General features: G+C 37.8%; 1 protein-coding gene across 3 annotated transcripts in view; it reads left to right on the top strand.

Moving 5' to 3' along the window:
* YLPM1 (YLP motif containing 1) overlaps nucleotides 1–25607 on the top strand; it is a 75227-nt gene extending 49620 nt beyond the window's left edge. The window contains exons 14-21 of one of the 3 annotated variants that reach the window (XM_060620276.3): nucleotides 106–282; nucleotides 362–445; nucleotides 734–817; nucleotides 3011–3091; nucleotides 6239–6290; nucleotides 11347–11477; nucleotides 24717–24899; nucleotides 25215–25607. In XM_060620276.3, coding sequence (XP_060476259.1) covers nucleotides 106–282; nucleotides 362–445; nucleotides 734–817; nucleotides 3011–3091; nucleotides 6239–6290; nucleotides 11347–11477; nucleotides 24717–24863 — 756 coding nt within the window. In that variant the 3' untranslated portion in view covers nucleotides 24864–24899; nucleotides 25215–25607. The other 2 variants (XM_078448018.1, XM_060620277.3) reach the window with 2 other exon arrangements.
* The last annotated feature ends 201 nt before the right edge of the window (nucleotides 25608–25808 follow it).

A 25808-nucleotide genomic window follows, 5' to 3' on the forward strand; every position in this document is an offset into this window, starting at 1 on the left:
GAAGGAAAGACTACAAAGTTATCTCTATCCTGGTGGTAACTAGGGAAGAGGTTTAGGAAGATTCTTTGTCTTTGCTAACTCCATATCTCTTCTGGGGTATCTTAGGTAATGGAATATGAATATGAAGCTGAGATGGAGGAGACCTACCGGACCAGCATGTTCAAAACTTTCAAAAAGACTCTGGATGATGGCTTTTTCCCCTTTATCATCCTGGATGCCATCAACGACAGAGTTAGACATTTTGACCAGTTTTGGAGCGCAGCAAAAACCAAGGGATTTGAGGTAAAAGAACTGTAGAGTACTTTGTGTTACCATATAAGTGCTACATTCGTTTGCTTAATCACTGTTCATTCTTGCTTAGGTATATTTGGCTGAAATGAGTGCAGATAACCAGACTTGTGGCAAGAGAAATATTCATGGAAGAAAGCTTAAAGAAATAAATAAGGTGATTTTTGAAAACATAGGAGGTGTTGTATTCCAAACTTCATTTTGTTTGTATGATCACTGTTGTCTGGAAATAATTGTTTATCTCCTTTACTTTCAGAAAATCTTTTCTACCTTCTTTAGTAAATGTTTCTTATCCTTTGTATCTAAGTGAAAGAGGTGTGGCCTACCTCTTCCTGGAAGTAGCCTGTTAGACTTCACACTATCAGTTAAATTTGTCTTAGATGCTCACTTGGTCTTTCTTTGAGTAGTTTCCCGAGATAACTTGACCTCCTGAATCTCTCAACAGATGGCTGACCACTGGGAAACTGCACCTCGTCATATGATGCGTCTGGACATTCGTTCTCTGCTGCAAGATGCTGCTATTGAAGAGGTAAGTGTCCTTTGCCTTGAAAGCAGTGCAAAAGGGACCTTTTTTATACCTGCTTTATTTCAAAAAAATTTTAAATTACAGAAAAGTTGCATGAGTAATATAAGAACACCTATTCAACTTTCATTGAGATTTACTGATTGTTAATACTTTGCCACATTTTTCTCTACACAGAGAGATACGTCTTCTTACTTCTACTGTTATCACTGTTATTGTGAAACCGTTTAAGAATTAAGTTGTAAACCTCATAACCTTTAACCCCTCACCTCTAAATACAGTATTTGAGTAGGTATCTCCCGAGAACAAGGGCATTCTCTTAACAGAACTAGAAGTCTCAATTATCAAATTCAGGAAATTTAATACTGATAAAGTACTGTATTAAGTAGTACAAATTTCCTAAATTAAATTTCTTGAATTATCTCATATATAGTCCATGTTCACATTTCACCAGATGTTCCCATAATGTGCTTTAGAGCTATTTTTAAAAATCTAGGACCTGGTCCTTTAATATAAAAAAATACTTTCTCAGCCATGTCATCGTCAAGAAAAACAAAGAATTTTTGGAGAGTGTAGACCATTTGTTTTGTAGAAGGCGCCTCAATTGGGTTTTGTCTGGGTGTTTCCACATGATTAGTTTTAAGTTAAACATTACCAGGGATGCTACGTAAGTGATGCGGGGTCCTTAGTGCATCATATTAAAAGCCATGTGATGTCAGTTTATTTCATTCCTGATGATTGAAATGTTGATCACTTGGTTCAGGTGGTATCCATCAAATTTTTCTACCTTTATCCCTTTGTAATAATCTGTAATTTGATACCTTGTTAATATCCTGTTCCTCAAAAGATTTATCACTCATTGATAATTTTTGCCTACATCAGTTATATCATGGAAGAAGAGAGAGGTTTGTTTTTTTTTTTTTTTAAATCAGTTGTGTACTTCTGTTTGGTTTGACAACCTGTGAATGAGGGTTTTCTATACTTAATGTTATCATTGTATTTTTATGTATTTTATCCCCCAGAGTCGTTCCTCAACCCATTTCCTCTGGTTTCTGCCCCAGCCATTCTCCAGAGACTTTCTCATGAAAGATTTCTATGACAGTAGATAATTCTCACTTCTGTTTCTTAATTTTGCAGCCACATATGACTTAGTTGACCCATGTCCACCTTCTTGACAACATATTTCTTTTGGCTACTGTGAGTCCACCTTCTCCCAGTTTTCCTCCTGCCTCTCTGGCCGTCCGTTTCAGTCTCCTTTGCTGGCTTTTCTTGCTACTCAGCCCTTAAATGTTGGAGTTCTTTAGGGCTCTGTCTTAGGCTCTTATCATTCTGCACATTTGATATAGATAATCTTTCTGGTAGCTTCGATTGCCACATATGTGCCCTTGATATTAAACTGTCAAGACTGGAATGAATTTTAGCAGTATCGTAACACTAATTATGTTTTGGTAGAGAGGTTATGGGTGATTTTTATAATTCTACCATTGTTTTCCAAATTCTCTACCAAAAAACATATACTACTTTAGTGCATCTCAAATGCAGCCTATCCAGTATGTAAATCATACAGACCTGTTCCTCTTCTGGTATTCTCTATCTTAGTAATTAGACCCACCAATCACTTGGTTGCCGAAACCTTGACTCTTAATACCTGTGTTACCCTTTGCTCTTTATTCTCTGTCCTACCAACTTTCAACCTTATCCTTCCACCATGTAGTCAGGCTCCAAGTTTTGTCAAGTTTACCTTATAAACACTTTTCTTACCCATTTCCTCTCTGTTTGCATTGCTTCCATTCTGGGCCAGGCTACGATCATCATACTTTTCACTATGTCCTTTCTTAACATTTTGAAATTTGAATCATACACATGTTTTACTTGATTGGAAAAATGCCTGCTAAAGGTTTAGAAAGAAATCTTAGTAATCCATAGGCATTCAAAACAGGTAATCATCAGCTTAGAATAGATTATTATTCTCAAATTCATAGGGAATTATAAAGATGGGTAGCCTGAGAAAACAAAAAGCAGGAATATCATTCTGTCTTTTATAAGTTCTGTTTCAAAGTTTAGGATTTAAACTTCCTTAGGGTGTAACAGTGAGTCTGTGCTGCCTTGCTCTGGGCACCTGTGCTTGTTTGAGGTCTCAATAAGGAACTCAACATTTTCCTAAATGTTAACTCATTGCTTTTTATTGGGATAATGTAGGTAGAGATGGAAGATTTTGATGCAAATATTGAAGAACAGAAGGAAGAAAAGAAAGATGCAGAGGAAGAGGAAAGCGAACTGGTAGGAGACAGACCAACCACTTTGAACAAAGTGTCTCTATTAAAATCCTTAAGGGTTTAATCTCAGATCTGTGATCAGATTACTGCTGCTGATATGCACCTTAATGGTCAAAGTTTCCATAATCATCTTTAAGGAGATTTTTGGATACTTTTTATTTTTCCCCTGACCAAAAGAACCTTCTACTGTACTGTTACATGAAAATTTTAGAATGCTAAGAAACATACCCTCCTAGTCACTCATCTATTATGGGTGGCTTTAGGGGAGTATACTTTTCAAGAAAATCAATTACATATGAAAGGGCATTCTCACATTCCAGCAGATATGTGGTACAACCTACCCAACATATGCATAATTGTCTCGTCTTTGCTACAAGATTTCAAAATTGAGTTTCTGTCAACTGAGGCAGAAGATCTTCTAGAATGAGGAGGCAGAGGGTTGCCACTGACTGCTGGATTTGTTCTTCTGCATTTTATCCTATTGAGTGATGGGGAAAATGATTTGACTGTGTAGGCAATGCATTTTGCTTAGGCTGATTAGAGGCTTTGTAGTGTGAGTTCAAAGTTCCCGTGTACCTACTGTGAATGCTTTTGATCACACTTCTGTAGAGATGTTTGCCTTACCCTGTCATTGAAAAATACGCGACCTGTAGAGTTATGTTACTTTCCAGTGTTTGCTAATGAGACACAGAGATTAGCAATGCCTTGAAAGAGTGTTTCTTTTTTAATTCAAAACATCATTTGTTTTATTTAATACTTCAGCCCTTGCTAAAGCTGCTTCTCATATTCTTCTGAAAATGTACAAAGCGAGAACCCTGATTCCTACCCCTAGAGAATACAGACTCTCTAAGAAGTGGTCCCATCAAACCCATGTGTGATACAGAGGACTCTGAAAAGAAACTGTGTGTACATAGAGATGGTGTCAACCTCTACATTCCTAGATTTCATATGCGGATTAAAAAATAAGCTTTAAAGATAATGGCATTTGAGTCTCAGTATGTTTTTTTGTCTTTAAACAAAATATTTTTCTTAATTAGGTTGTTTTTTGACATATATGATCTAAAATGTAGGCAGGAAGTTCATTTAAAGGTCCACGCTGTTCTGGAATATGGCTAATGACCTCGTTAGCTCCTTGCAGCGTGTTTACTAGGAAGTGATCATGTGAGAATTCTATAATGTTAGCTTTCTGAAGCTCCGTCTTCCTTTTGTGGAGATTTCAGTTCAGGACATGGTTCATAACATCTGATTTGTGTAGGCGTAGATCAAAGCTTGGAACTTTTCATTGAATGTACTAATTATTTTGAAAAGTGGAACACGCTGTAAATACTCTATTTTTACACCAGAAACATGGCAAAGAAGCCTTAAAACTCTACCCTGCTGGACTATCTCTTTTATTTCCAAATGGCCTAACATTTCAAGCAGTGAGAAGATGATACAGTTGTAAGGAAGAACAGGGTGGTTCCAGCAGAAGGAAATTAATATACTCATTTTGCTTATCTTTATGTTATAAAACTTCTCTTAACCCATTCAAAAATGCAGAATCCAGATCTTCTACTATTGGGTTCCATTCCAACAGTAAAAGATTCTTGGAGAATTTTAACCAAAGGGTTAAGAGCAAGTCTCATGTCATTCAGACCATTTTCATTGAATTCTCAATAAACTTGGCATTTTCTACTCTGTGCTGATCAATGCAACTGGGTGAAATCCAAACTTTTCTTGGTTAAGAGAATCTTTTTTGGGGGTCATCGGTATGATATTTTTCCTTCTTTAGTGCTTTAGTGAATTTAGTAGATACGACTCAGAATTTATAGATATATTATTCTAGTGATGCTTAAGGTTTTCAGATGATTTTTGAGATATCACTTGTACAGATTTCATCAGTACTTTTAGCACCATCACTTCAGCATAGCTTTGTCTTGGTTTGTTCTAGAAATGTATTTGGGAAAGATGATATGACTTATAACCTGAAGTACTACCAAATAAGTTGAAAGTGAATTCTTAGTTTGACTTAAACACTAGAAATGTACAAAACCTATAGGTTTCCTGGAAGAATTCTGATGCTCCAGTACTCTAACACAACAGTTACTGTCATGAAACGTTCAACACACTTTCCACCTTACCTTTGTGTCAGTCTGTTCCATGACCTTGAATATTCCCAGTAGTAGATATATTAGTTCTTACAAGAAGATGCTGACACCTTTGATGAGTCTGTTCTGTACAGTAAGTCCTAATATTAAAGCTCTGTATGTTAGGGTTTAATTGAGAACAGGGTCCAAATGAAGGAAAAGAGGAATCATCACCATACACTTGCTAGGTGAATAAACGAAAAGGATTACTACATAATTAAATAGGTACATTGGAAAACTTGAAAATCTTATGGGACTTTGTTTGAAATAAACTACCCAGTTATTTTATTAAATAAAATATAAATTGCCTGTGGAGATTTCTGGTTTTTCGTATAATAGGAAAATATCATTTTAAAAGACATTGAAAACAATAATCTGGGTTCCAACTGACGCAGAAGAAATGCTCTCACATTGATTCAGTGAAACCAGCCTTTGTAAGATCGAACTGGTAAATGGGTTGAGTCATTTTTAAATGAAGTTGGAACTTCATAGTTGTGTTCAGTGATACCATTGTTTTCTTCTTTCTGTTGAGTAAAGTTACACTGAAATATAAAGTAGCTGTCTTGAAGAACACTCTTTGTACCTCATGGCTACTATCACTTGAGAATTGCAGTTGTATTTAGAAAATAAGCTAGCTAGTTATTAGAAGTCTTCTGCTACTCTGAATGATATTAATACTAGCACAGAAACGACCGTACGTCCTCTCCATATTTACTATTTACCTGTTGTTCAGACTACAGCCGGGTGTCCTGAACTGTAGCTGCCTCAAAGCGCCTTCATGATACTATTCTGAAGTGACTACTCTGAAATCTGGGCAGGGAAGTTTGGTGAATTGGTAATTCAGTTTCTTCAGAGATAATGAGACTGTGTTTTCCCTAAGGATATATATATATAGATATATATATATGTAACTAGTGAGTGGAAAGTGAATCCGTTCCCAGTTTTAATGCTTTTCCAGTTCAACAGTGATATGCATGTATGTGTCTCTTTCTAACCCTTCGAGCTTCTCTCTGTGTGCGATTTAGGGTTACATTCCGAAAAGCAAATGGGAGATGGACACATCTGAGGCCAAGCTAGGTGGGTATTTCCTTTTTCCTGTTTTTATATGTGATACCTGATGGTAATGGTCATAGATCTTTCTGCTGTAAGAAGAACAAATTTCTCCCAAATTTCTGCTTTAAGCCAAGATTCTTGGCCTACCTTACGTCCTCAGTCTGTTGTGCTAGCTACATCTTGTTTAACTAGTTACATCTTGGGACAGAGTGAAAGAAGAGTATTTTAGAGGAACTGCCTTCAGTACCACTTCAGGGTATGAGAGTAAGCGGAAGTATGATGCATTTAGCAACAAAATGCTGTCACTTGTAAAATCCGTTCTGTTACATTAATCAGAAATGTTGGTGCGATGAGATTTCTGCTTTTTTAAAAGAATATTTAACTGCAGTCCAAAGTTGAACCTGATTGTGAATACTTTGGGTAATAATAGTAGTAGGAATAATAAATACTGAAGTTTAAACATTAATTTAAAGGCAGTTATTTTCCTTGTGTAATAGATTAGAGTTTCTGGGTACGGGGAGGTAGATCTATAATTTAGGTTTTTGAGGAGCCTGCTTTGTAAGAGTCAAGTTTCCTTCAAGTTATTTTTAGCGCCAGATTACAAGGTAAACTGGTTAAAATGATTGCCTAAATCAAAACTTGGAGTTGCTTAACGTGAGGTATCCCGTCAAGCAGAACATCCTACATATCCAGTGGATTTTCCTCCCAATATTTCATGGTCATAACTGCAAAACTTTTTTTTTCATTTACTTTTTTCACCTCACTTAAAGAGAATCCTTTAACACATCGATTCAGATGTATTAATAAATAATCTAAGAAAATGAGATGAGGACTTTCTAGAAGATTGACCTTACTAATGTATGTAGTATGACTATCAGTCTCTGCGTTTCTCTTCCTGGTATCATGCTGTACTCCAAAACTGAAGTAGCCTTCTAAATATCTTAAGTTCCTAGAAGAAATCTGAGTCATTTAGCTGCTTCACTGTTGGGGACACACTGTGTTTCTGATGTAAGAGGAGTGCATTTTACACACAACCGCAAAAGTTTTGCCTTTTATTTTGCTCACGTGATCACGTGGGCAATTGAGGTTCACTAGGCCCTGTGTAAAAAGCAGTTCCATAAACTTCATTGTTACTACATTATTGGGAGAGGTACTTTGTTATACAGTCTAGAATTTTTTTCTACTGTATGATATGTGAAAGTTATATGTGATTACTGACATATTCTTATGCTAGTCTTCCCTCCTTGGGAAATCCTAGTCAATGATCTCTTCCTCTAAACTTTCAAAGCATTTATAAATGTTTAAGTGCAATTACATATGTAGGAAAATAACAGGCACAAATTACTTTTTAAATAATAATGCTTAGGTCTGCTTATTTTGATATTAGATTAAGTCTGAAGTTCTGTACTTTGAGAATAACTTGTAAGACTGTAAGATCATTTCCTTCTTCTGGTTCTCTAAATAGCAATTGTCTTTTGGGGCAAAAAGAGATCATAATAAAGAGACAACAGGATTGTAAAAATGATAAATATTTTAGCCAAGCGTATAATGTTCACAGGCATTACAAATACATGATCTAGGATAATACTTTTTTAAACTTGAGCTAGTCCATTTTCGATTTTTCTTTCTAATTTCTAAAGAGAAAGGAAAATGGAATTTAGCTCTGATGACTATTGAAGAATATATGATATTAAACTTGGTACTGATTTCTGGAAAAAATTCTGGCCTACCATTTGCTTCTCAGAAAATATATTTTATACAAATTCACTCCAACTTAAAGAGAGAGTGTTGGGCAGTTAATTCCAGAAATGGATTTGTTAAATCATTTTTATTTACTTATTCAGTTAAAGGCACTGAAGGTGTGGTAATGAATCTAGAAAATAAATCCTAACATGTTTGCTGCTGCTATTTTAGGAAGAGTGACAGTGATGTTTTATATAATGACTGGCATCTTGCACCACGGTGTTATTTTGAGAGCTAATCTACCTGTGGAGGAAGGCAAATTGAGCGTGAGCATTCTTGAAAGTGCTTTTGCTTCTTTGAGGTTGGTCCATGGAGCCAAATGAGAAGAAGATTCTTCTCTAAAACATGAGGCTCTTCATCCGAGAATCAGCCTATTTACAGTGCCCTTCCTTATCCTAACAAATTTAATAGATTTGATTACAGGGTACAATTTATTTTTCTAGGTACTTTACCAACATTCGTAAATTCCTTTTGGTAACATGACTATGCTGGATGGAAACATACTAAGCTTCATCAGTGTAACACACTGAGCAAGAAGTGATAAATCCGTGTAACTGAGGCGTTTTGATTTACAAATGAGTCTGCCAGTGAGAAAGTGCTCGTTTACCTTTCATGCAACTGGTTAAATCTCATTGCAGATTCTTGATCTGTGTTAATTAAGTACAGTATGCAGTTCAGCCAATGTTTGAGTGTTAAATTGGAAGTGGTGTAATTCTAGAAAGATTCAGAACTGGCCTGAAATACATCCGGCATCGGTGTCATGGAGTTGTTAAAGACCGCCTGTGGCCCACTTCACTTGCACCTGACTGGCTCCTTCTCGAAAGCTGGGACACAGGCACCCTAATTCAAGGGTGGGTGTTACATGCCACATCGGATGCTGGGGTTCAGCACTGAAGCTCCTTAAATTCCAATGATGTGATTTTGGTTTCTCAAATTGTGAGAAACTGAAAGAAGGTTTGAGACTGTTACCCTAATTTAGGTTTCTCCATACCGAGTACTTTTACTTTTCTCATCTGTCATTTGTCTCTGCTTATGAGTTATTGTGTATTGGCCTCCTACATGTCAGGCAATATCATCTCTTCACAGTTGGAATGAAATTATTATTCATATAGGCACATAACCCTTGTGTGTTTACCATGAACAGATTTTCAGAAACACCATTTATGTTTAGAAAATGCATACGTGTATGTCTACAAAATTTTTCTGTTGTGCTATAATAATATATACTGTTCTGAAGATGTGGGAAAATTCTGTGACCTGCCAAGTTGGGTATTTAAACCTTCATCTTCATCGTAAAACTTCATTTTTGAAATTGAAACCTCTGAAAATCCTTAGTATGAGTGTATGGGATACCAGCCGTCTGCTGTAATTAACACCCCAAATTCCTCTTCCCTCACCTTATGCCATACGTCTGTGTGTTTGGGTTTCCAGGATGCCATGTGGAAGAGGTATGAACCTTTCTTCAGCCCCAAGAAGGAAGCTTTAAACATGTGTGCACAAATTAAACATTACGAACAAGGGTGTTCAGACTAGTAGTTCATGTTCTTCTGATCTTCCATGTTACACATATGGGACTCCTGGTCTGTAACTCCTGTCACATACCCAGCGTATGAGGCACAGTTCTTACAGTTTTCACACTGCCCTTCTGCAATGCTGCCTGGCCATGCTCCATTCCAGGGGTTCAGATACGAAATTATTCCTTTGAAGTATGTTAACGTCAAAGTTGATCTTAAGTTTGGAAATCCTCTGAGGTTTATTTAATAAGTCTGTTGGAGCTTCCTACTCTTCTGGTAATACTGTAGACTGTTGAACTAGAACAGTTTTATTGTTTGTGAGACTTCATTGGGTTTATAATACCATAATCTACATCCCTGTGCAATCAAGGGGACACTTCTTTAAGCATTTGTATATCATGGCCTGTCATATACATGAAAATAGAGCCATTTGGTACAGCATGTGATTTGCAGAGGAGATTAGGAAACTGTTTCTGTTGAACTCATCCACGTTAGAAAATTTTCTAAAGCAATATGATAAAAATTTATTGAGTTTTGTACAGTGTTGTAGTTTGCCTTGCCGATTTTTCAGTAATATTGCTTTTATGGGGGAGGGTTTTAGGAAATAAAAGCTTTGCCAAGTATGTGAAATCTTACTGGTTTTTGAAGCCTGTATGGTATGGTACAGTTAGTTGTGTGTGAATCTTTTACATTTGAAGCATAAACTCCCCCTCCCTCCTGCCACGGCTTCCATTGTGCTTTTCTTCTCATATCAAGTTCTCTCCAACTTGGTGCCTAAAAGACTTCTATTATATACACTCTGCACCCTTTTTGGAGTTTAATGAGGTGTGGTTACTGTGTATTTCTGACATTTTGTAGGTTTTCTTTTATTGACTTAATAATAGTGTGTGTGTGTAACCGCAGATGATTCCAAAGTTCAGTGCTTCAATGTAGTTAAAAATATATATAGCTCATGATATTCTACATACAGAATTCAAAATCAGTATTAATAACCAATGGAAAACACTACACATTTTCATCGCGTGTTCTTCTTGCAGACACCTAAACTCCTATCTCCTAATTTCTGAATCTGCAATCTCCATTCATTTAAGTGGTTACAGTTTGGGCCCCTTAGGAAACCCAGCCCTCTCAGATTGAGGATTCAGAAAGAAAATTTAGATCTGGTCACTTTGGCTGACTAGTTCTTAGCCTCGGAATGGTCAACAGTATTTCATAATATAAACAAAGAAAAGGGCGATCTGTACAATCATCTTACTCAGAAACGTTAACTTACGGCAAATCCTCGTACAACCGTTCCCAAGGAACCGTTCATCTAAAACCTTCTTTAAACGTTAGCTTGGCTCATTAAGTTGTTGGTGCTACCTGCTTTTTGTATGACACAGTATCACGTGATTACCGATCAAATGGGTGGTGTTAATATTGTATCAAAGGGGAAAAAAAAAAAAGTAGAAGAAAGAGTTTTTAGAAAAACCCGTCTTTGCATTTTCCTTCAGGACATGAGAGCTGAAGTGTGACTTGGGGGGGGGGGGGGGCGGGGGCAGGGAGGCCAGGAGACCAGTGACTTTTCTTACTCTGCCTGTATTTGTTACTTAAACCAACATCGTAACGTAATGCCTGCCAGTGTGAACATCAAATAAACGATGGAAATTGCACAGAACTTGGTGTTATCTCCGCCAAGAAGATAGTTGGATCTGCAAGTGATGCTGCCCTCAAAAATGTGGATGTGCCCTCTGACAGTGCTCCAGACTTCTTTTCCTTTAGTTGTGTGTTGTGTGCAAATTCACACTCTCCCTTAATGCTGCGGCTCTGTGTTTGTCCCTCAGACAAGTTGGATGGCTTGAGAACTGGTACTAAAAGGAAACGTGACTGGGAGGCAATTGCCAGCAGAATGGAGGATTATCTTCAGCTCCCTGATGATTATGACACTCGTGCTTCTGAGCCTGGGAAGAAGAGGGTAAGAGACTTTGTCAATAATTGCCAATAGGGGAAGGGCCCCGTTAGGCATCTGGTTTTGGAGAGTTATAGGCAGATAAGAATATGAATGCTATTTTTAGAGTGACTTAGTTTATATTCTATCATATTACAGATTTTTAAAAAATGAGTCAGACCTTACAAATTACCAGATTAGAAATGTATAGGTATTTTAAAAAATGAAAAACAGAATCTCACGTGGCTAGCACGTTGTCAACCTTAAAGGAGTTTGAAGGGGCCGCTTGTGCTGTTTTGTCTGGGGCAGAATAGCCAAGTGCAGAGTAAAGTGTGGAAGACGATCTGTGGAATATTTTAATGGATTAGATCTAGAGAGTCCAGGAGTGGATGGATTCAAAGGTGAATCTTCGGGGTTCTGGCCATGAGCACTCCATGTGTGTGGTGACATTTACTGAGTCAGAGAAAACTGGGGAAGTCCAGTTAGAGAGTAAAACATGAGAAGTTCAGTGAGAGACCATTTAAGTTAGAAATGATAATAGAACTCAGGACTCCAGAATTTCGAAGTTCAGGTAGAGGTAAATGTTTCAAGAAGTAAAGAGTAGTCAATTGTTACATGATACAGAGAAGACAAGTAAATTGGGAGCAGAGGAATGGCTATTGGATTTGGCAATATGGAGATTGCTGATGATTGATCAACAATCAGGCAGGTTTTCTTAGAGAGTTGAAGGGCACAAGCCAGTTTGGAGCTGACTGAAGAAGGAATGGGAAATGAAATATAGAACAGCAAAGGTAGACAACTTCTTGAAGTTTTGCTGTGAAAAGGAGCAGAGAAATGAAACCAGGATATTGCATAAGGCTTTCCACATAGACGTTTATGTATATCCTTTTAAAACAAAATAACGAAGCAAAAAATATCATATTATGTGTGATCCAGATAAGCCTTTTCTAGCTAATTTGTCTTGATTTTTGTATATAAGTGTATACAAACTACCATTCTTTTCAAATAGCTGCCTAATATCCATTGTTTGGTTGTTGAGGTATTTATCCAGCCCTTTATTGGTAGATACTTAGGCTCTTTTCATTTTATTGTTAATATAAACACTATGGTGAAAGTCATAGTGCATATGCATATTGTTTTGAAAGTATATCCCTAGGGTAGATTTTTAGCACTAAAGCTGCAGTCTTATAGAGTGTGATTTATCATTTTGACAAATACTGTGAGGTTGTTTTCTAAAAAGGTTACAACTATTTATATACCCACTGTAAGTAAATGCCTGTTTTTCCACACTTGCACCAAAGGTGCTGTTATCAAACTTTTAAACTTTTGACATCTGATGAGTGAAACAAAAATGGTATCTCAGTTTGCATTTCCTTAATTAAGATGAGGTTGTGTATCAGGGCGCCTGAATGGCTCAGTTGGTTGAGCATCTGACTCTTCATTTTGGCTCAGGTCATGATCCCAGGGTCGTGGGATCAAGCCCCATGTCATCAGGCTCCATGCCAAGTGTGGAGCCTGCTTAAGATTCTCTCCCCCCCACCCCACCCCATAACCCCGCACTCTCTCTCTCTCTCTCTGTCTTCTCTCTCTCTACTAAACAAAAAAGAAGATGAGGTTCTGTATCATTTATCTTTACACAGCATTTCTTTTTTATGAATTTCTTCAGTACTTTTAATATTAAAAGAGTATTTGTTGTAAGAAAATAAAAATGCCAGTAACACATCATGACATTGGATAACATTACGAAGCACCTCAGTTTTCAAAAGCTCTTTTAAATACTTCATACAGTCCCTAGGCCCACCTCTGTGTATGTGGCTTGTGAGGAAGGGAAAGGGAGATTAGTGGCATTCTGTATGTGCCTAGCTCCACCCGGGCACTACTTGCATGGATTCATCCTATTCCAGTTTCAAGGTTGGAGCAACAGAAGCAGAAACAGCTGCAGGCGCCTGGGTGTCTCATTCGGTTAATCATGGTCCATCTCTTGATTTCAGCTCAGGTCAGGATCTCACAGTCGTGAGATTGAACCCTGTGTCAGTTCCATGCTGGGTTTGGAGCCTGCTTAAGATTCTCTCTCTCTCTCTCTCTCTCTCTCTCTCTCTCTCTCTCTCTCGATTCTCTCTCTCTCTCTAGATTCTCTCTCTCTGTCTCTACCCTTCCCCCTGCTCGTATGCACAGGCTGTAAAAAAAAAAAAAAAGAAAAGAAAAAGAAAAGAAATAGCTCTTCCTTGAGAATAATAATTTGGTATAGTACAGTAACAATGCATAATCTCAAATGAGAAATATTTTTCTCTAGTTTATTTTTCGTCAAATAACTATTACTCTACAGAGTATGTGATCCCACGTTGTTTACTTCATAAGCTGGGTGGACAAAGTGACGTGAGCTGTGCACATCCTAGTTCTTTTTTAAGTTTTAATTTAAATTCCAGTGAGTTAACATACAGTATAATACTCGTTTCAGGTGTACAATATAGTGATTCAACACTTTCATACAACATCTGGTGCTCATCATGACAATTGCACTCCTTAATCCCCATCGCCTGTAATATACCCCCCCACCCCCTCCCCTCTGGTAACTATCAGTTTCTTCTCTGTACTTAAGAGTCTGTTTCTTGATTGTCTCTCTTTTTTTTTCCCCTTTCATCTTTTGTTTCTTAAATTCACCACATGAGTGAAATCAGATGGTATTTGTCTTTTTCTGACTGACTTATTTCGCTTAGCATTATACTCGTTAGCTCTATCCATGTCTTTGCAAATGCAAGATTTCATTCTTTTTTATAATATTCCATTGTGTGTGTTTGTGTGTATATATATATATACCACATCTTCTTTATCCAGTCATAAATCGATGGACACTTGGGCTGCTTCCATAATTTGGCTACTGTAAATAATGCTGCTATAAACATAGGGGTGCATGTATCCCTTTGAATTAGTGTTCTTGTATTCTTTGGGCAAATACCCAGTAGTGTGATTGCTAGATTATAGGGTAATTCTATTTTTAGAATTTAGGTTTCTGAGGAACCTCCATACTGTTTTCCACAGTGGCTGCACCAGCTTACATTCTCACCAACTGTACAGATGTTCCTTTTTTTCTGCATCCTTGCCAACACCTGTTGTTTCTTGTGTTACTGATTTTAGCCATTTTGCCAGGTGTGAAGCGATATCTCATTGTAGTTTTGATTTGCATTTCCCCAATGGTAAGTGATGATGAGCATCTTTTCATATGTCTGTTGGCCATCTGTATGTCTTTTGAGAAATGTCTGTTCATATCTTCTGCCCATGTTTTATTTTTTTTTTTTAATTTTTTAACATTTATTTATTTTTGAGACAGAGAGAGACAGAGCATGAATGGGGGAGGGTCAGAGAGAGAGGGAGACACAGAATCCGAAACAGGCTCCAGGCTCTGAGCTGTCAGCACAGAGCCCGCCGCGGGGCTCGAACTCACGGACAGTGAGATCATGACCTGAGCCGAAGTCGGACGCTCAACCGACTGAGCCACCCAGGCGCCCCTCTTCTGCCCTTCTGTTTTAATTGAATTATTCGTTTTTTGGGTGTCAAGTTTCTTATATATTTTGGATATTAACCCTTTACTGGATATGTCGTTCACAAATATCTTCTCCAGTTCCATAGATTGATTGCCTTATAGTTTGGTTGATTGTTTCCTTTGCTTGCAGAAGCTTTTTATTTTGATGTAGTCCCAATAGTTTATTTTTGCTTTTGTTACCCTGGCCGAAGGAGACATATCTAGAAAGAGGTTGCTATGGCCTGTGTCAAAGCAGTTACTGCATGTGTTCTCTTCTAAGATTTTTATGGTTTCAGGTCTCACATTTAGGTCTTTAATCCATTTTGAATTTATTTTTGTGTGTGATGTAAGAAAGTGGTCCAGTTTCTCTGTTTTATATGTTGCTGTCCAGTTTTCCCAACACCGTTTATTGAAGAGTCCGTCTTTTTACCACTGGATATTCTTTCCTGCCCTGTCGAAGATTAATTGACCATATAGTTGTGGGTTCATTTCTGGGTTTTCTATCCTGTGCCATTGATCTGTGTCTATTATTGTGCTCTTATCATACTGTTTTGATTACTGCAGCCTTGTAATATAACTTGAAGTCCAGGATTGTGATGCCTCCAGCTTTGGTTTTCTTTTTCAAGATTGCTTTGGCTATTTGGAGTCTTTTGTAGTTCCATACAAATTTTAGAATTGTTTGTCCTAGTTCTGTGAAAAATGCTGTTGGTATTTTGATAGGGATTACATTAGATGTGTAGGTTACTTTGGATAATACAGACATTTTAACAATATTTTTTCTTCCAACTGATGAGAATGGAACGTCTTTCCATTTCTTTGTGTTGTCTTCAGTTTCTTTCATCAGTGTTTTATTGTTTTCAGAGTACAAGTCTTTCACTGCTTTGGTTAGGCTTATTCCTAGGTATCTTATTATTTTTGGTGCAGTTGTAAATGGGATTGTTTTCTTAATTTCTCTGTCTGCACCTTTATTATTAGTCTAGAGAAATGCAACAGATTTCTGTACATTGGTTTTATATCCTGAGACTTTAACTAACTTCATTTATTAGTTTAGCAGTTTTTTGGTGGAGTCTTTCTTTTCTTTTTTCTTTTTAAGTTTATTTTATTTATTTTGAGAGAGAGAGAGAATGCGTGAGTCAGGGAGGGGCAGAGAGAGAGAGAGAGAGAGAGAGAGAGAGAGAGAGAATCCCAAGCAGACTCCTCACTGTCAGCATGGAACCCAGCACGAGGCTTGAACCCACAAACTGTGAGATTATGGCCTGAGCTGAAGTCAGATACTTAACTGACTAAGCCACCCAGGCGTCCGTGGGGGAGTCTTTCTGACTTTGGGTAGTAGCATGTTGTCTGCAAATAGTGAAAGTTTTACTGCTTCCTTACTGATTTGGATGCCCTGTATTTCTTTTTGTTGTTTGATTGCTGTGGCTAGGACTTCCAGTACTATGTTGAATAAAAGTGGTGAGAGTGTTACTGACCTTAGAGGAAAAACTCTGTTTTTCCCCATTAAGGATGATGTTAGCTGTGGGTTCTTCATGTATAGCCTTTATTATGTTGAGGTGTGTTCCCTCTAAAGTTACTTTGTTGAGTGTTTTTATCACAAATGGATGTTGTGCCTTGTCAAATGCTTTTTCTGTATCAGTTGAAATGATCATATGGCTCTTATCCTTTCACTTATTGATGTGACATTGATTGATTTGTGAATATTGAACCACCCTGACAACCCAGTAATAAATCCTACTTGATCTTGGTGAATGCATTTTTTAATGTATTGTTGGATTTGGTTTGCTAGTATTTTGTTGAAGATTTTTGCATCTGTGTTCATCAGGGATATTGGCCTGTAGTTCTTTTTTTTTTTTTTTCAATATATGAAATTTATTGTCACATGGGTTTCCATACAACACCCAGTGCTCATCCCAAAAGATGCCCTCCTCAATACCCATCACCCACCCTCCCCTCCCTCCCACCCCCCCATCAACCCTCAGTTTGTTCTCAGTTTTTAAGAGTCTCTTATGCTTTGGCTCTCTCCCACTCTAACCTCTTTTTTTTTTTTTTCCTTCCCCTCCCCCATGGGTTTCTGTTAAGTTTCTCAGGATCCACATAAGAGTGAAAACATATGGTATCTTTCTTTCTCTGTATGGCTTATTTCACTTAGCATCACACTCTCCAGTTCCATCCACGTTGCTACAAAGGGCCATATTTCATTCTTTCTCATTGGCACGTAGTACTCCATTGTGTATATAAACCACAATTTCTTTATCCATTCGTCAGTTGATGGACATTTAGGCTTTTTCCATAATTTGGCTATTGTTGAGAGTGCTGCTATAAACATTGGGGTACAAGTGCCCCTATGCATCAGTACTCCTGTATCCCTTGGGTAAATTCCTAGCAGTGCTATTGCTGGGTCATAGGGTAGGTCTATTTTTAATTTTTTGAGGAACCTCCACACTGTTTTCCAGAGTGGCTGTACCAGTTTGCATTCCCACCAACAGTGCAAGAGGGTTCTCATTTCTCCACATCCTCTCCAGCATCTATAGTCTCCTGATTTGTTCATTTTGGCCACTCTGACTGGCGTGAGGTGATATCTGAGTGTGGTTTTGATTTGTATTTCCCTGGTGAGGAGCGACGTTGAGCATCTTTTCATGTGCCTGTTGGCCATCCGGATGTCTTCTTTAGAGAAATGTCTATTCATGTTTTCTGCCCATTTCTTCACTGTAGTTCTTTTTTTTAATGGTGTCTTTATCTGGTTTTGGTATTGGGGTAATGCTGGCCTCACTGAATGAATTTAGAAAATTTCCTTTCTTTTCTATTTTTTGGAATAGTTTGAGAAGAATAGGTATTAACTCTTTAAATGAATTTGTCTGTGAAGCCATCTGGTCCTGGACTTTTGTTCGTTGGACATTTTTTGATTACTGATTCAATTTCTTTGCTGGTTATCAATCTGTTCAAATTTTCTGTTTTTTCCTGTTTCAGTTTTGGTAGTTTATATCTTTCTAAGAATTTATCCACTTCTAGATTGTCCAATTTGTTGGCATACAGTTTTTCATAATATCCACTTATAATTTTTTGTATTTCTGTGGTGTTGGTTGTTATTTCTTTTCTCTCATTTGTGATTTTACTTATTTGAGTCCTCTCTCCCTTTTTTTTAATAAGTCTGGCTAGAGGTTTATCAATATAATTTATTGACTTTTTTCCAGAGAACCAGCTCGTGCTTTCATTGATCTGTTAGTTTCTATATCATTTATTTCTGCTCTAATCTTTATCATTTATTTTCTTCTCCTGATTTTAGGTTTTGTTTGTTGTTCTTTTTCTAGCTCCTTTAGGTGTAAGATTAGGTTGTTTATTTGAGATTTTTCTTGCTTCTTGAGGTAGGCCTGTATTGCTATATACTTCCCTCTTAGAACCACTTTTGCTGCATCCCAGAGTTTTTGGGCCATTGTGTTTTCATTTTCATTTGTTTCCATTTCCTTTTTATTTCTTCTTTTTTGTCCTGCTTGACGCATTCGCTATTTAGTAGCATGTTATTTAACCTCCATATATTTGTGCTCTTTCCAGTTTTTTTCTTGTGGTTGACTTTTAGTTTCATAGTGTTGTTGTTAGAAAAGATGCATTATATGACTTTGATCTAATTGAATTTCCTGAGGCTTGTTTGGTGGACTAATATGTGATCTATTCTGGAGAATATTCCATATGTACTTGAAAAGAATGTGCATTCTGCTGTTTTAGGATGGAATGTTCTGAATATATCTGTTAAATCCACCTGTTCCAGTGTGTCATTCAAAGCCATTGTTTTCTTGTTGATTTTCTGTGGATGATCTGTCCAATGATATAAGTAGGCTGTTAAAGTCCCTTACTATTATTGTATTATTATCAGTTAGTTCCTTTATATTTGTTATTAACTGTTTTATGAATTTAGGTTCTTCCTTGTTGTGTGCATAAATATTTACAATTGTTATATCTTCTTATTGGATTGTCCCTCTCATTATTATATAGTATTTTTTGTCTCTTGTTACAGTCTTTTTTAAGTCTGTTTTGTCTGATGTAAGTATTGCTACTTGTGCTTTCTTTTTTTTTTTTTTTAATGCTTACTTATTTTTGAGAGAGAGAGACAGAATGTGAACGTGGGGGGAGGGGGCACAGAGAGAGAGGGAGACATGGAATCTGAAGCAGGGTTCAGGCTCTGAGCTGTCAGCACAGAGCCCAGTGCGGGGCTCAAACTCATGAATTGCAAGATCATGACCTGAGCCGAAGTCAGATCTTAACTGAGCCATCCAGGTGCCCCTACTTGGTCTTTCTTTGGACATCCATTTGCATGATAGATGTTTCTACATCCCCTCACTTTCAATCTGCAAGTGTTTACAATGAGTCTCTCGTAGGCAGCATATAGATGGGTCTCGTTTTTTTATCCATTTGGTCACCATATGTCTTTTGATTGGAACATTTAATGCATTTAAATTCAAAACAATTTTTTTTGAGAGAGAGGAAGAATGTGTGGATGTGTGAGTGAGGGAGGGGCAGAAAGAGAAGGAGAGAGAATCTTTAAGCAGGCTTCATGCCCAGCGTGGACCCCAACATGGGACTCGATCTCACAATTGTGAGATCATGACCTGAGTTGGACACTTAACCTACTGAACCACCCAGGCACCCCCAAAGTAATTATTGATAAATATGTATTTGTCATTTTATTATTTGTTTTGTGGTTTTGTCTGGAGATTTTCTTTTATCCTTTCTTATCTTTCTCTCTTTTATGATTTGCTGATTTTCTTTAGTGATATTTTGGATTTCTTTGTCTCTATTCTTTGCATATTTATTAATGGTTTTGATATATGGTTACCATTAGGTTTGTATATCATCTCTTTTGAATATAGCAGTCTATATTAAGTTGATGCTTATTTAAGTTTGAACCCATTCTTTTCTCCTCTCCTCCCCACATTTTTGGGATATGTTGTTATATTTTACATCCTTTTAGTTTGTGAGTTCCTTGACTGATATTTTACAGAAATATTCATTGCTACTGCTTTTGTCTTTCCTACCTTTATACTGTCACTTCTGGTTTCTCCTTTCCACTCAGAGTTCCCTTTAACATTTCTTACAGGCCTCGTTTAGTGATCATGAACTCCTTTAGTTTTTTGTTTGTCTGGGAAACTGCCTCTCCTCTTTGGAATGATAGCCTTTGCTGAATAAAGTATTCTCAGCTGCAGATTTTTCCCCTTCATCACTTTGAATATATTATGCCATTCCCTTCTGGCTTAGAAAGTTTCTGCTGAAAAATTTCCTGCTAACCTTACAAGTTTTCCCTTGTAAGTTACTACCTTCTTTTGTCTTGCTCCTTTTAAAACTTTGTCACTACACTTGGCCAATTTAATTACAATATGTCTTGATGTAGATCTGCTTTTGTTGATTTTGATGTGCTTCCTGGTTCTGGATATGTTTCCTTCCCCAGATTAGGAAATTCTTCAGCTATTATTTCTTCAGATAAGTTTTCTGCTCCCTTTTCTCTCTCTTCTTGTAGGAGTCCTATAATATGAATGTTATTACATTTGATGAAGTCACTGAGTTCCCTAAGTCTGTTCTAATTTTGCATAATTCTTTTTCTCTCTTTTGTTCAGCTTGGTTACTTTCCATTACTCTGTCTTCTAGATTGCTAATTCATTCTTCTGCTTCTTCCAGCCTGCTGTTTATTCTATTAACCGTGTTTCTCATTTCATTTATTTCATATCTTTGCTATGTTATTCCTTATCTTTGTGTTAAGAGTCTCACTCATGTGTTCCACTCTTTTCTCAAGTCCAGTAAGTATCCTTATTATCATTACTTTAAATGTTCTATCAGGCATGTTACTAATATTTGTTTTACTTAGCTCTCTGGCCAAGGCCTTGTCCTGTTCTTTCATTTGCAGTAAGTTTCTGTCTTCTCATTTTGTCTAAGTCTCTGTGCTTACTTCTGTGTGTTAGGAATGTCAACTATATCTCTTATTCTTAAGGGTAATGACCTTATGAAGAAGAGGTCCTGTAGTGCTCTGCTTTGTGGTATCCTCTGTTCCCTAGGGCCTGGTGCTTCTGGGAGTGTGTCCAGTGTGTTTTGCGTATCTTCTGCTTTTTTGTCCTGGCCATTTTATCCTTCAGGCCAGTCATCTGCAGAGGCTTTCTTTGTCTGTTGTGGGCAATGTTTGGTCCCTAGCCTAAATGTGGTGTGTTTTAACTATATAATGTGGTGCATTTTAACTATATGTGCTCTGGTCTGTCTGTGAAATGAGACCTGTCACCATCACTGCCAGAACCAAGGCTCCGAAAAGTTCCTACATGGGGAGATACAGTGTGAGCAAGGGTTTGGGCTGGTCTTCTGGAGGAGGGAGCCTACCATGCTGGGACTGAGGCAAGTGTGAGTGGGAGAGGCAGTTCTACCAGAGCACAGGGTGGTGGGGCTTGGTTTAAGCAAGTTAGGTAGTAAGTGTTGGCACTTTACACTGGTTCCCACGGGCAGTCCTATGCTTATACTGAGGGGCAGGGTTGAGAAATGGTGCAGGCCAGTTTCTTTGTTCCCAGAGGGGTCTCTCAGTGAACTCTGTCTTTCTGGGACATACTCTGAGATGAGCGAGTAACCTCCCCAGTGCTCTTCAGATCGCTATTTCCATGCTGTATGTTTGCCTGCCTTCTCTTTAAGAGCAAGGCAGTGCCCTAAGGGTTCTCTTCCAGCCAAGCCTGCCGACCTTTAAAACTCCACGCTGGTTGCCATAAATCATGAAATTTGGCCCCTCTTGCTCTCTTACTGTGGGATTTGTTTTCCCCGGATGCTCCCCAGTGTGTTAGTATGTCTCTCGCCCTTCTCTCCCACCACTGCTCCCTGCCTACCATAGGGGCCACCATCCATTTCTCTCCCAAACTGTTGTCTCTGCACTTTCTGCCTTCTTTGATGTGGCCTCCTCTCTACCTTTAATTGTTGCAGTTGGTTCTGCCAGTCTTCAGATCAATATCTAGGTATTTAGGATGATTTGCTAGTTATCTAGTTGTGTTCATGAGCCAAGGTGAGCCTAGAGTCCTCCTACTTTGCTGCCATCTTCTTAACCCCCACATCCCCGTTCTTTAAGCGACTTATCATTGTCTCTCCTCCCCTGCCTCACATCCTCATTTCAAATAGTTTTTAACTCTCAAACCACTCACGAAAATCAGACTACAAGGAGATCCTTTGGGTAGCAACAAATGCAGAATTCATAATTTATTCATTTGCGGGGGTCTCTTGATTCCTTTAATTCAGCTTTTTACAAATACCAGATATGTTCCTAGGATTAATATCCACTGTAACAAGTAGTTATGTAGAGTTGATCATACTAGAGTTTTACCAAAATGGCTAGGTTTTTTAAATACAATTTTTTAAAAATTTTGCTTGCTTAATTGGGCATAAAATGGCAGGTCAAGGCGACTTTGTGTTTCTTCGATATCTGTAGAAGGTGAACAGATCCCTTATTTGCTGGACATTTACATTTTATAGATATTTTTAGTGACAGTGGATAAAATATATGTACCTCAAACCTTTGAGTGTTAGTCAAGGTTTTTCTGTATTATAACATTTTTTTAATGGCTAAGATAAGTGGCAAAAAAGATTATAAATCTCAGTAAAAGTACCTCTAGGAAGATTAGGACGGACACTGACATTTAAGAAACCATTTCTAATTGAAAGTCATTATTCTGCTTCTTATATATTTGGTGTTTTGGTAATCATTCACTCATTCTACAATGTTGAATGTCTGTCAGGTCTGTGGATGAGACCTCTTAAGGAGCGGACCTCCAGTGGAGGAGTCTACCATGTAAATAAATAATACAGCACCAGTATACGTTAGCGATATGAATAAAACATTTTCATTTCAACTTAAAATTGTGGGCATTTGTGCTAAAACATATTGCTTATCTAAGAAATAATTACATACTTTTTCTTTTAATCCTGTGTTCTTTATTTTATCTGAGTTTTAAAGACTTAGAATTTATACTGCAGGCTTAAAAATTAGCTCTTAGTTTGTTCAGGGTGGCACCGACCAGTGTGTTTAACTCTGTGTCAAGGATGTACTATGGACTGGTTACAACATTTCTTTGTTCACTGGCCAGTCTGTCCGTCTGTCCATCCTTCATCCTCCTCAGCCATAGTCATCTTTTGCTAAATGTATCCCCCTGATCCCAAGGGCAACTGAGAGAGTGTATGAGTCCCTCAAAATAAATATAATCAGCATAAATACATAGTAGAAAGTCCAGAGATGTCTGTATTTAAAGCCCACATTAAGTAGGCTTTTTTTTTTTCTTTTTTACTAAAATCCATGAAGGAAATTTAGGTTTTCCACGCACTAAATCTACTTTAAAAAGAGTTGGGTGGTATCAGTTTTTCCCCACTGCTATCACTACATATCCTCTCTTTGGCCAAGTGGTTGCTGTTTGGATTCATTACCAGTCCGGTAAATGGTAATACGGAAGGTCAGTGTGCCTCTAAGAGCCCTGATGCATTTCCATGTCCAGTGTGAAGAACATGAAGTATGCATGCTCTGGTTCCCATTCCTTGTCACAGAGAATAAATCACAAGCTATATTGAAAATACAGTCTCTGCAGACTTTGGTGTTATGTCCACAGTTTCATAGTTTCTCAGGTGTTTCAACTTTTGCAGAATGTGATATATCTGCTTGTTCTTTTAATTGTTAATATAAGAATCTATATTTGATATATTATTAAAATTTAAAATGTATCTCCTTACATTTTTAAATGTCAGAATACCTGCCAATGGGAAATATCCCTGATCTATGCATTTAGTTATAATTTTTCCACAGTTATAATATTATAACTGATATCCAAGTGGTATCAGTTGAGTCCATCTCTTCATCTCTTTATCTCATGGATGAAAATGATAATACTCTCTCCCTGTTTTCTAAGATTAAATTTCAAGAAATATTTATTGTGTAGAGACAAATAAAACTCAGTTGACCTAGGGTATTCACAGTCTATTAGGGAATGCAGGTCTATAAGTAGATCATTGCAAAATAGTGTGGAAGTTCAAAAGTAAACGTGTCAAAACCCAGAAGTAGCTCTAAGGAAGCAATGGTTAATTATTTGATTGGCAAAGAACAAGAGAGACAAAGCAAGGATCGATGACTAGACTCATGCCAGATGGACAGGGTTAGGGCAAAGACGTTTCAGGAAGGGAGGCTAGAATATGCAAGGTTACAGAGATGGGAAGTGGCCCATTGTGCTCTGAGAGCCAGAAATAATTGTGTACTACTTATACAAAAGCTGTAGGCACTGCCCAGAAATGCCACTGGAGAGTAGACAGGGCCAGATCCAGAGGGACCTATTGCTTGGATTTTATTCTTCAGGCAGGGGACAGATTTAAAGCCAGTGAGAGTCATGACTGTGTGTATTTGGGGATCATTCTGGCAGGATGGATTGGAGAGAGTGAGCATGTAAGGTAGGAAGACTAAGCAGAGGAAGAAATGAGGTCAGTGAACCAGAAAGGAGCCACAGAGGATAATGGAGGGGCCAGGACTGAGCTGAGAGCTGAACTTTCCAGGGGCTGGAAGGATTAGGACTTGGTGACTGACTAGAGAGTTTCCTTTCTGTAGCTTAAGACATGTGGCTTTCTCCACTTCTCCCCAGTTAATCTCCAATGTTTTTTAATTCTTAGTTTCAAATTAGTTACCTACCCCCTAGACTATCCAGAGAGGGAAGAGGCCCTTTGCTTATTTATTTTTCCTAAAGCCCAGCCTAATGCTGTGTTCTTTTTAGGTGAGATGGGCAGACCTGGAAGAAAAGAAGGACGCGGATAGGAAAAGGGCCATAGGTTTTGTGGTCGGACAGACTGATTGGGAGAAGATCACAGATGAAAGTGGTCACCTGGCTGAAAAAGCCCTCAATCGAACCAAATATATATGAGACTTAGTTTTTGAACGGAGTCATTGTTCCTCTAAGGTAAGATTGCACACTCATATGAATAGCCTCTACTGTGTGGTTGTTTTGAAGGGTTTGAGATAAAGGAGACAGCATGCTTTGCTAAAAATGCTTCTCGTATTATTTTTTGGTTCTTAAGTATGTGCTAGTTGCCAACACTTAGAGTGCAAGGTATTGGAAAATGGAGCAGTTTTCTACAACTCAGCTCACTTAACGTAAGACTTGAGAAAAGCTTGGATTCTGTAGATTTGAGGAGTAGAGTGTTGAGATACTAAAGTCTACTGAACTTTTCTACCTGCTATCTCCTGGCATGACAGCCTTTTCTTTTCTTTCCAGGTGGTTCGCTTTGAGGTGATCTGAAGCCACGGCCTCATGGAGCTTCGTTGTGTGTCACCTTGCCTTCCACGTTTCAGTTTTTGTTTTGTTTCTACCACTTTAGTTTTTTAAAGTTCTCCAGTGTCCCCAAGAGGTATTAGAATCTTGCTGTACCCAAGCAAGACATTAATTTTTCTTTTTAACGATTTTGGGGAGGGAGGGAGTGATAGCTTAACTGCTGAAGCCAGGTGGGGGTCTGCTGGAAGATTCCAACAGAAAATATTTCCTCCACTGTACAATGTCACAGACTATCTCTATCATCATTGCTTTGTGGCTGTTTTTGTTTTTTACTGTATGTAACTGGTAGCTGATTGTACTAGGATTAAAAACAATAAACTTTCACGATAAAGCCGATGAGATTCATGGGCTACACAGCATGGGCCCCTTTCTCTCGTTTTCTTAATTTTATTTTTTTTGCTTTTTTAATATGGTGTGTTCTAATTACGTGCTAGCCGAACATCCCAAAACCTCTTTCCTATAGAATATTATATAGCTCAATATAATACATAGCACATATTGTAAACACAAGGAAGTCTCCGTAATCTTTGTTTTATA

This window comes from Panthera onca, chromosome B3, assembly GCF_046562875.1.
Source record: "Panthera onca isolate mPanOnc1 chromosome B3, mPanOnc1 haplotype 2, whole genome shotgun sequence".
In the NCBI taxonomy this organism is placed as follows: Eukaryota; Metazoa; Chordata; class Mammalia; order Carnivora; family Felidae; genus Panthera; species Panthera onca.